The sequence below is a fragment of the Dendronephthya gigantea genome, unplaced genomic scaffold (genome assembly GCF_004324835.1).
Source record: "Dendronephthya gigantea isolate DGI-Jeju-01 unplaced genomic scaffold, DenGig_1.0 000001F, whole genome shotgun sequence".
Lineage (NCBI taxonomy): Eukaryota > Metazoa > Cnidaria > Anthozoa > Malacalcyonacea > Nephtheidae > Dendronephthya > Dendronephthya gigantea.
Genome location: NW_021163011.1, coordinates 5,755,875 through 5,767,895, shown reverse-complemented (window position 1 = coordinate 5,767,895; position 12,021 = coordinate 5,755,875). Strand labels below are relative to the sequence as shown.

The 12,021-nt window shown below is 35.2% G+C and overlaps 2 protein-coding genes across 2 annotated transcripts; one reads left to right on the top strand and one right to left on the bottom strand.

Annotated features, from left to right (window-relative positions):
• Window positions 1–692: 692 nt before the first annotated feature.
• On the bottom strand, window positions 693–7,461 carry LOC114528874 (brain-specific homeobox protein homolog). Its single transcript, XM_028550603.1, has 2 exons — window positions 7,315–7,461; window positions 693–1,401 (listed from the first exon to the last, which is right to left on the bottom strand). Exons 1-2 carry the CDS (start codon window positions 7,433–7,435, stop codon window positions 995–997), a joined length of 528 nt encoding a protein of 175 aa, XP_028406404.1. The 5' UTR covers window positions 7,436–7,461; the 3' UTR covers window positions 693–994.
• Window positions 7,462–10,051: 2,590 nt separating this feature from the next.
• LOC114527686 (cilia- and flagella-associated protein 97-like) lies at window positions 10,052–11,691 on the top strand. The gene is made up of 2 exons (XM_028549395.1): window positions 10,052–10,616; window positions 10,904–11,691. The coding sequence occupies exons 1-2, from the start codon at window positions 10,065–10,067 to the stop codon at window positions 11,150–11,152; spliced, it is 801 nt and encodes a 266-aa protein (XP_028405196.1). The 5' UTR covers window positions 10,052–10,064; the 3' UTR covers window positions 11,153–11,691.
• The last annotated feature ends 330 nt before the right edge of the window (window positions 11,692–12,021 follow it).

The following is a 12,021-nucleotide window of genomic DNA, read 5'->3' as shown; positions in this document are numbered from 1 at the left end:
TGATTTTAATTTTATAGTACGTTGAAACCTTTAATTTCATCTCTAAATATACGGCATGGTACAGTAACAGTGCTAGAAATTATTTTCACAGCATTTCAGTCAACGGAGTACCTCATGCACTTAACATGTGTTTATAACTATTTACAACTGTGCTATCCTGTAAATATTTCCATGCAATCGCTATGAAGTATGAACGTCTTTAACAAGTGTATTCAATTTCAATTTAACGGCCAACTAACAAAACTGATTATTCTTTATATATATGCAAGTCATTGATACATTGTACAATATTAATTCATCTGATCTGCCAACAGTATTGCCATTGGAGTACCGATAATGTCCCTGGAACGTCATGTGATGGTCGTTTCTCTATGACCAAAATGATTTCTAAATTCTCTTTCCAAATTTCTTTAAAAATTAACTATGGACTTTTTTCACATTTTCTTTTGTACATTGTCATTGATTCAGTATTTAATTATTCAGCAGTCCAAAATGATTTGAATGGTGAAAATAGTCAAAGTTTTTTTACAAACTATCGATTTCTTCCACATTTTCTCGGAGAGAAACTGAGGCACATCGAGGGACAAATCGTTAGATGATGCCGTTTACACTAGCAATTTCGGCTTTCTCTTTTTGGTAGATGGGAAAGAGTAAAGTGGATAATGGTATTAATAGGACAAAGGCGTCTATCAGTAACAAAGTAACCATAACAAACCGTTCGTTCGCATCTTTCAGTGACAGTTGTTGACTACTCTGGTGTCAATAGTTTCGAAAATTCACTTTCAGAAATAAATTTATCTGCTTTAAAAACAAAAAAATTTGCGTTGCGTTGCGGCATCCGGTGTCGAACCTTATGCATAATCTGGCCATTGGCATTGCCAGTGCAGTTTGGCTTAACTCCAGAGAGTTTTTTATAAGAGTTAATAATCACATACAATTATGCATGCATGTACATATAAGTTTGTATATATACAACAGTCAATATACTGAATAATTATTGAAAGGTGATTTGCTCAATATTGGTAAGTACTAACGACTGAGTGTCTTCAAGCGGTTGTAAACAATGTTCATCTTTCTCTTTATTGTGGTCTCGATCCAATTCCTCAGAATCTTGGTTCTCAGATTGCGGTGTTTTAGTTTTCTTCCATTTCATCCTCCTGTTTTGAAACCAGGTTTTGACTTGCAAGGCTGATAAACCAAGGTTCCTTGCGAGATCATACCGTTCCTGCGTATTGAGATATTTTTGTTTTTCAAATCTCTTTTCAAAAGCTCTGAGTTGTGTTTGTGTGAAGACAGTCCTCTCTCGACGATATCGTGTTGGCCCGTCTCCTAAATTACACCTGAAGTATTTCGGCAATCTCACGACTTCCGGCTCTTGTGCACCTGAAGCTTGATAAAATTCTAAGAAGAAAGTACGCATATCGTAAACCTGTGCATGGACGGTAGTGAGAAATACTATAATATGCACAAGGCGTCTGAGAAGGGATGATCCTGATCTACTAAACTCCTGTGCGACAAAAGCCCTACAAATATTTTTACAGTTCGTGCAAATTTATTAAGCATTCCATATCGACTTTGTTGATCATATCGCCATCACCAGACTTTACGGAGTTAGCAACTCCGACTCAGGAACTGTGAGAGGGTAGTTCCATGCAAAGTGACTTGCAAATTATATGCGCGTAAGGAATGAAAAACGAGTTATTTCTAATTTATAGCAATGCCAAATTTATGATCATTATACAGGTAACTTTTGATCTTATCATCTTTCACCTCGGTATCCTCGATTTTATTGCTTTCGATCTTTGAAGAAATATTTGATAGATGTGGTGATTTCATTTTATATACATATATATATATATATATATATATATATATATATATATAATTATATATATATATATATATATATATATATTGCAAATATTGCAAAAGTAATATTGCAAAAGGTCAGTAAAAAATGCATAGGTGTAGTCATTGGTGAATTCCTAACATAGTAAAGCCTGAAGTAGATATGATATACTTTAAATATACCTGCTCGACCGATACCTTTGTTACTGGATGACACACAAAACAAGAATTCAAAGATTATTTTAAACAGGAACGTATGTGACGTTGATGTAATCCTATCTAAGCACACAGAGCACTTGACGTATCAATGATTGTCGGAAGAAACTTGCCATCATATTTTTACTATATGAAATTTGTGATTTATTATAATCACAACTTCATCAGTATTTACGAATTTCAGAGAAATTATGTTTGCACAGACGGATGCTGCGGGCAATTTTTGTTAAATTCGGTGATCAGGCAATTTGCACTCGCGACTCGGGCAATTTTTGCTGAAATCAATCTCCTCTCCCTCCAAATTTTGCGCCTACGTATAAATTATATATGTTCCTGGAAAACACGATTGCATATTCTCGCCGGTTTGTTTGGCTTTTTGTTCTCGCTAAATCCTGTATCAGTACTATGCATGCAGCAAACATATAGCTATATACATATGAATAACTTTGTGGGTAAACTGAATGATTATATAATGATAATTTATTATTAAATAAAAATGCATATACGTAATGCCTTGAATTATTTAACTATTCGATACTCAATTTAGCCACTTCTACTAAAGAAAGAAGTGGGTGTGCATGACGGTGTCAATGAAATATAGCCTACAGCCCGTCGGATGTGGCACGTATATATAGCTTTTATTCCGGCACTATACATGCAGCGCCAGGCTATCCTGATTCCTGGTTCTTGCATGTTTTCATAGTAAGTCGAAGTGTAACGCATGTTTTGAAATTCAAAGCCACTCATGCATATGCGATTAAGTGCATTTTGGGGATGAAGTGAATGATGTCATAATTTTTTTACACAGTATATAGGTTTGATAAAAATCAGTCGGTGCAACTTAGTGAACCTATTTTTCGTTGTCAGGGAACGCTGCGATTCCAAAATAATTTCTTTCATCCTGACCGCCAACCACACCTCATCTCTCAGGCTGACCCCATAGTGCTCGTAACATGACCCAAAAGCCTTTGGGGCAGTTCCGAGAATGAGAACAAGTAGGCCTATACGGCAGTTGAAATAAAAACGACAGTTGCCATATTGCACAAATGAATCATCATCAGAACCACATTCAGCCAGCCGCACGCGCTCTGTAAACTCTATAAAAGTATTAAACAATAAACATCTCAACCTCGCAAGCCAGGTTGCTCCTCGGTAAACATCTTGTTTGTGAAATTAGGGCCTCCCAGGCCATTACTCACTCTAGGAAATCATTATATAAATGCGGTCATTAGACCTTAATTTCATAAATCTACTAATTAATTTCGAAAGTGCTTCACTGACATTTGATGATTTCTTGTTGATGTGAAGATTAATAATATGGGTTCGGTAAATGAATAGCTGGCTGCCGGATGAATTCATGATTCTCTGTAAAAAACTTTGGAATGCCTGTGAAATCAACTATAGAATGATACCAGATGATATCTACATGAAAACATGTTATTGTTTACAAGTGTACGTAAGCGGATAAATTAAAGTGCCGCAGCTTTCATCGAGCTTATGTGATTCAAATTTCATCTGATAACAAAATTCTCTTAATCCTTCAAAATTTATCACCTGTCAACTGATAAAACTTCGCATAGTGTGGTCGTTGTCAAGGTTGAACAATAAACATTCGGTATTAAATACTTTAAATTAATACGCGGTATTTTTTAGATGGAAAAACTGGGTAGAAAATTAAATATTTAGATTTATTTTATTTTGAAAGACTGATCTATATGAAGTAGTTTAGTCTAGACTTAACCTATGGATAATAACGAGTACACCGTTTACTTGAAAATATACTCAAGGCCAGGGGCTCGCTCCAGCACTTTTTGGAATGCCTTTCCTGTGTATTTTAAAACTTTCTCATTACCGTTTCGATTATCCCTAATGGACAAATCTTGAAAAAATCTCCTGACTTTGCCACTCGAACCTTCCTGTTTTGTTTTAGCCATCTTTGATATCATCCGCGGTAAATATCATCCTCTGTCCGGCAGAAGAATGATCAGTGAAAAACAAGGTCATTATTCGAAACCATAGAAATAATAGACATAGAATGCGTACTTATCACGAATACGTGTCTCACATTTTTGTCAAGCTGTGTCAATATGGTGTCACTGAGCTGTACCCTTATAATTTATAAATGCGCCATTTTGAATCTCGCGAGGAGTGAGAAATCTTTCAAAAAAACTTTTAATTCAAAACTTAAATTTTGGGTAAAAGCATATTTTACAGTCAATTATTAGCACACAGAGGCAAAAATGCCAAACCCAGTTCGGCATTAAGTTGCAGAGCAGGAAAAAAAAACCAGAAAAACAGAAAAAGCGGCAAGCGATCATCGACAATCGAGAAAGAGTCGATTTTCACCGTTGAACAAACAAAAATAAACCACCGGCCAATAACCAAATATATTCATTGTTATGTAGGAAATATAGTTAGCAGAGACTGAATAATGTTTATTGTAACAGGTTGTCAATTACTATTGTCTAGCGAATTTTTCAACTGTGCTTTGTTTTTTCAGGATTTTCGCGTTTTTTACATGCAACCGTTTGTTTACATAAATTGTTATTTGCCGCTTGAACTTGATTATTTGTCCCATAACCTTGCTTTGATGCAACGATAAATGGTTAAGCTAGCTACGAAAAACATATCACTCTGTATAGATTTTTAACAGGTTTCCGGCACGTAAAAACGAGCGATTTCTGCATAAATAGTTGAAGCCGTGGCCGGAAGAGAAATGACTATGACTATATTTTATTTCGCTTTTCGTGCATTTTGTGAATAAATAAGAACACATAAAACGAGTTTAATACAATCAAAAACATCATTTAGCGTACCTCAGTACCATGAGGAGATCCGTGTACCCCATACTCTAAAAGTTATGCCTTGTCTTTGCGCAGGTAATTTTCATTTTTCACACAATAAATACTGCGTTATATAAATGTCGACAGCGAAGCAGGATTCCATTTTTTCCGTATTATGACTTATGTACGCTTGAAACAAGATTGATCGAAAGCTAGGAACAGCTATCAGACTCCATCAGTCAATTCATGAAACAATATAGTCAAAACCAAAACCAGTTAATGCTCCAGTGCGTGACAAAAACAAAAACAAAAACTCACGTTATTCTCTCAAACTCACTCATATTCATTATTTTCTCGCTCGTCGCGACCGCGCACAAAAAACTCCTCGCAGGAGTCTGAAACGAGGAAAAATGCCCTTATAAATCCGCCATCTTTGGAGACTAATTTTTTATAAGGGAATTAAGAGGTATCAGTACGCATTCTATGTCTATTATTTCTATGTTCGAAACGTAACTGTGCATGCCATTCTCAAGTGTCAAAACTGCTGTATAAAGTATATGCAATTGCTGAAATAATTTTTAAATGACTATTCATTATATAATTATCTATATAACACTAATATAACACTAATATAAATTAAGAGCGATTAGCACATATTTCTTTATGGCACTAAAAACAAAAACGTCAAGTCCAAAGGCATATACTATATAGGTGAAACTGATTTCCTCTATATTTCAAATATATATGGACCTCAAGGGCAGTGGTTGCATACGTAATTAACGAGATCACTTATTTACTCAAGTACCAAACAGCCAGATCAGTTGACATAGCTTTTCGTCAAACAAAGTAGCCCATGCAGTAGGTATGCGGCAGGAATGGTTGTCCAAAGGCCAATATCCACAGTTTTACACGTGAAAAACTAAACTTAATTCTTTTAAAATAGAATAAATGCAGTTGTTTACGCAGTAGTTTTTCACACAAGATAGACGTTCAGTACTCAACTCTGCCGGAACATTATAGCTAATAGCTTCAACACACGGGAAATGTGTCAGATCCGCGTCGTCATATTGAGAGGTACATTAGTGCGCTGACAGGACGATAGCTTTGCTAGTTCCGGAAAAATAAACACTTTCAATCATTTGGCACCAACGCCATACTGGCTATATACATTACACTGGGCCTGAAGTATATTACAAAAAAAGTAAAGATCAGAGATTTTTTCAGTAAGAAAACTAAGAACGTCTAAAGAAAGCTGCATGGATCGATTCAATCAGCAAAAACGCTGCGGCCGGAAGAAAATTAAATAGTTTGAGTAATGAACCAAGTATATAGTATCAGGCCCTAAAATCTATCACATGCATGCACTGATAAAACGTATACTATAGTGCATGTAAAGGTTTATTATCTCTAATGAAAGAATCAGAGTGATTTTTTATATCATTGCCAATCATCCCCTATAAAATGATTAAGCAATGATATTATATACTTATGTACTTTGCAAATTATGGACGCTAACACTAATAATCGGCTTATAAAGTAGAGATTGGTTTACTGTATATATAGCCATAACTAACTTTAATCAATGGCATATACAAAGACTGTAACGTTTTAGGCGGTCTCATGTATTCGGTATGTTTGGGACATATTTTATATAATTGTCTTTAATATATTGACTATCAAAAAACGTTTTAATTGTTTTATTGAGGTCCCAAAAATATATCAAACAAATTATCATTTATAGCTGCATGCATACATCCATATTGAGAGCGTAATTGTTATTATACTGCATGAGTTGGTTGAACGTCCTAACAAGTCCTGTACAAGGGTAAGCAACAACCGATCCCTCTATTATATGGGTCTACAGACTCTACATGCACATGAAATATATCGACAGTACATGCAAATCGTTCAAATGGAAATTTTTGATATGATATATATTTTTGATCGTGTCATCACTTTTCCATATGGTCAGCCCAAATAAGCTATTCCTGCTCTCATAAAAGATTATAATTATTTCACTATTTGTATATATACGCTACCTGTTGAAGAAACTCTAGTTCTTTATATTTCTAAGTTTCTACTGTATTTTTTCGCAAGGCGGGAAATACCAACTGCATGAACAAATATATTTAGCTATATAGTATTACATGCATGTATGCATTAACACCCAAACAGTATTGTATACTACCAGTTTCCACAATCTGTGTTATCTTCGTCTCCTCGAGACTATATATAATCAACTCTAATATATATATATACTTATATACACTCTTATAGTTGTTCGTACAATAAACAATTTGTTTTGGGAAAAGCGAATTAAAGATCCAAGATAAATTCAAATAAAAGTTATGATTGCTACGACATGCAGTCTATATAGCTACTACCGGAACAATGGACAAACATTATGTAAATTTAAAATTTATATTGGAATCCTGTCACTGCTTGCTCAAACTGAGCATCACCTCACCTGGGAATCTTGTTTGGGTAGCAGGTAATGAATGAATGGGAGGTGCGCCCGTGAGCATCTCATCATGATATGAAACTGGCGTTGTTTTCTGTGTCGGTGGAGGAGGTGTAGCAACATTCATCGGATGATTTGGTTGAATATAGAACGGATATGGATACGCTGTACGAGCTGAATAAGATTGACCTGGGTAAAATTGCGACAAACTCACATTTTGACTTGGATACATCTTGACTGGAAGATTTAAGTAATGTTGCTCGTGTGCCAATATCACTGTAGTTTGTATAACAAATATCGTCGCATGTCAATTTATATGCATTGCCAGTCAATTTAGGGCGTAACTAAATTTAGTTAATGGATGTTTGAAAACACAAGTGATTTAAACTTTCACCCCTGGGGGCGCAAACCATTAACTTGTTATCGAATTGTGAAAATACAACTGACCCAGGTTGCGGAAAGAAAACAGTTTTATGCAAAAAACAACGGTTTTATGCAAAAACAAATATATAGAAAATGGTTGAACTGAAAGTATCTACCGCGGTTGCAAAATACTTATACAATAGAGTAAAATTAAGATTTAAGCAGTGGGATGCATACAAATTTTCTAAACGGGTTGCAAGTTTGGTATTTCTCTCATCAGTCACTATATTTACACAGTGAGATTGTGTAGCAAAAATGAGTGTCCGGCTAGATACAATCTACGACTCTACGACGATGTTTGAAGACAATGTTTTGTCTTAATCAAATTCAAGTTCAGACGCGGTGTCTAAATTTGCTTGATAACGTCAGTGATTAGCGAGCTTTTTGTGGGATCTGGGTCAATAAATGTACTCTATATATTGTGTACCTTCAGATTGCAAATATCGACAAAACTTACAACACCCATCATCATACAATTCATTTTTTTTTCAATGGGTGCATCTCTTAAATTAATTTTGACATGTTAACTGCCCTCTTTAGATTCTCATACGTATACAGAAGTTATTTTGCAAAGTATTAGTCTCAGAAAAAATCTTTATAGTATAGACCTTTGGGAGTTGTCCTGGCACTCAGAGATTCATTAAGTTAAAAACTTTCAAGGTTTTTCTTTGGGCATATATTCCGCGTTTGGGTATATATAAATACTCGATTTCTGTAATCCGTACAGTCTAATGGGTTAGTAACCATGCCCGAGCTGCATGCCTGCGAGATTTAGTAAGGGCTTAAAATGTATAATTTGTTGATAAACAGGTATAATTGACTTAAATTTGCTTTATTAAAAAATTTTGCAAGCGAGCAGCATTGCTATTAGGTAAATAAATTTCCCTTTTTTTTTCGCCACAATTAATGCTATATGATTTGACGCCAATTCAGACAATCCTATACAATGCAGAAATGATCAGTTATTCCTATAAGCTAAATAGTCTAACTTTGGAAAAATAGTTGATCCGACCCTTGCGAGCTGAATGTCTGAAGCTCAAGATTTTTTCAGGATGACATTTTTTGTCAATATAGTCATGATAGTATAAAAATAGACCGGCTAATGAATAGTTCCGGGATTACTTCAGCTTTAATCGTAACAGTAAAACATACTAAAAACTAGTGATATCTGAATAAAACTAGTGCATATCTGAATTGTTCGGGTGTTATTTTTAATTGACACTTCTCTGTTATAGATAGAGAGGGTATCGAAATAAGAGATGAAATGTTAAAGCCCTTGAAATAAGAGATGATTTGTTAAAGATATCGCCTGATGGTTTCCATGTGCTTGAAGGCAGTTGATGACACTGAAGGAAGATTATTAGGAGGAAACCCGTGAACACACAGCTGGGGTTAGATACAGAAGCCGTAAAATAAGCAGGGTAGATTTCTATGATTAGACTGTACGTCATTAAAAGAGCCATTTTACACTGATAAGCATGTGAAATTAAAGACTGTATTCAGTAATGATGCGCTGAAAAAGCGGCGTTTTTGCGCTTCATGATTTATATATTTCCGTTTTCTTCAATCTTCATTGAAAATAGCAATGCATGCTAGTTCATTAAAATAAGGCAAGTCAAAACTTTCACTATCTGTTAAGAGAATGTTTTGAAACCTATCTCACGTCATCATTTCATTCTCGACGCCAACCGGAAACCATTGTAAAGGAAAGAAGTCTGGATATCTTTCTGATTTGCAAACGAGATAAACTGATTGAGGGATTACCTGGGTCCATAATCGCATATTGCTTTTACTGAAGTCTCAAGGAAACATTGATCTTCCTGATTGTCCAACATTCATCTACTTATTTTATAATATTTTTCACATCAGAACTGATTACAATTGCCACTAACTCCCATTTGCGACACTCGTTGGTTTACCCGTTGGCAAATTCTGCTTTTTAGGCAGTCTAGGGTACATCGCAATTGCATGGCTGGGTTTTAGGATTTGCTCTAGTTCAACCCAAAGGTTAGCAAAAATATTTATAGAAAATTTACGTAACCTCGTTATGTAACCTACTTTTGCCGTTCACGATAACTTGTCATGCAAACATTGTGTAGCTAAGCGCTTAAAGAAAAAGGTAACGTATTCTTTACTCTCTGTATTCTAATCGGTCTTTTCTGACTAGTCCCATACACGTAAAAATATTCTGTTAGAATAGAAGACAATAGGATGTCCTGCTTTTCAATTTTTCATTCTGATCATGATTGTGCCACTTTAAGTAAAAAACTTACATCACCAATGACCAATCACCATAGTAACAACAGTATTTTGAGAACGAATGAACATTCAAAATGGCCTCCAGTCGAAAAAGAGAAGGCAAAGAACGTATTTCTCAGAATAGCGATGAAAATGGTGGTGAATTACATGGTACAAGCAAGGAAATAAAAGAAACAGGTGATCGACTTCAGCGGGAACATTTTCTAAAACCTGATTCTGATCAAATTGACCTAAATCTATTACTTGATGCGGTACTTGACATAAATGATAAATTGAGAACTCAAGAACAAGATCCAAGTTCTTATGCTGGAATGCCTAGAAAATATACTGGGGATTGTGACAGTGTTTGTAAATCACACTCGTCGAAGAAACAATTCCATTTAACGCAAGAAATTCCAAAAAGAAGTGAAAATAGACGAAATTTTTCCTTCCGCAATGAGCAGGTTTTAGCTATTGACATGGAGAATCAACGATTGTTAAGAGAAATAAGTCGACCAAGACCATGTTCTGCAGTTTCAACCAGAAAGGAGAAGTTTAAGAACATTGTTCATGAGCCAGTTCGTATTAAAACGTCGTCTGAAGTAAACAGGAAAAGATTTCAAAGGCGAATAGACGAGGAAAATCAGGTAACACAACAAACATTTTTCACTCATTAATAATTAACAATTTATATTCCCTTTAAATTTATAATACGACTTATTCATATTTCATACACCATTTTAATATAACACTTGATCTATAGTAAAAGTAAAATGTATCATATTATATACATTTGTGTACATAACTGAAAAACAAGTGCATTTAGACTATTTAATAACTTGGGCAAGCAATTTCAAGAGCCCTTTCAACCTTCAATAACATTTCCAATTGCTATTATTTTGGCACTCCTTACTCAACAGTAATTTAATTTCAGGCTTTACTTCGCCGACTTGAAGCCGTTAAGCCAACAAAGGGCTTAAATCGGGAACATTTATTACGAAGTGAAACCAGTAAGAAAAACAGAAGTCGACCAAGTAGTGCCTGCAGCTCACCAGGAAGATTGAGTACTAGAACTGGACTTGTAACTGGACATAATTTTGATCAGAGGGACGATGGTTCAGTTCATTCAGATAAATCATTTAGGAAGACATATGCAAAACCAGAATGGGAGGCCGGTTGGTGATTCTGTTAATGCAACACATTGTACTCATCTAGTAAGCTAGTAACAAAGATATAGTGCAGTAATGTACCATATGGAAACCTGATTGTTTAAAGCTTATTTGACACCAAAGTGCAAAAAATATGTTTATTCCTAATCTGCAAGTAGTATTATACTTGCAGTGTGAAATATAAGTGATACAAACAAAAATTGACTGTCAGGTCAATTAGGTGTTTAAATGATCTAAAATAATTTACTCTCCAACTTTGTGACTTGTGCTTAATAATGTTAATATGTATAATATTAAGTAAAAGAAAGTAGGATGGTCCTTTCTGTGTCTTTAAAGATCTGGTAGAATTTTGTCATCTTCATTCAGTTGCCTAGCTTGCCTTTAAACTAGGTAATTACTAACAAGAGCGTATTGGACAGAAATTGGGCGAAAAATTCAATGTCAATGGCTCGTGTTTTCTGGTGCTTAATTCGTTCTCCTGTTAGCTTTTTTTTACCAAATTAAGCAACGAAAATACGAAATGAGATATTTGGCTCATAATCCAGAAAGATTACCATTAAAGCTGCGTTCAGACACGCCAAGTTTATATGTTACATTTTCGTCAAATGGAATTCAAACAATAGATAATAAGATAATAGTGAGGTTTGTTATTGTTACCGGCACCGTCAAAACTGGTTGCTCTTGTTGAGTACCACTTCGGGAAGCTAGTGTACGTTCTCTAGTGGGAAGTGTGCGAGTACGCAACGAGTACGCTCGTTCTGAGTCTTGCATGGTCAGGACCGTAACTAGAGGCTTAATTGGGGGGGGGATGATACTGTGTATTTTCATATTTTCGGCTTATGCGCGACTAATTTCCTTTCTACGCTATTGTTTCCTAGGTATG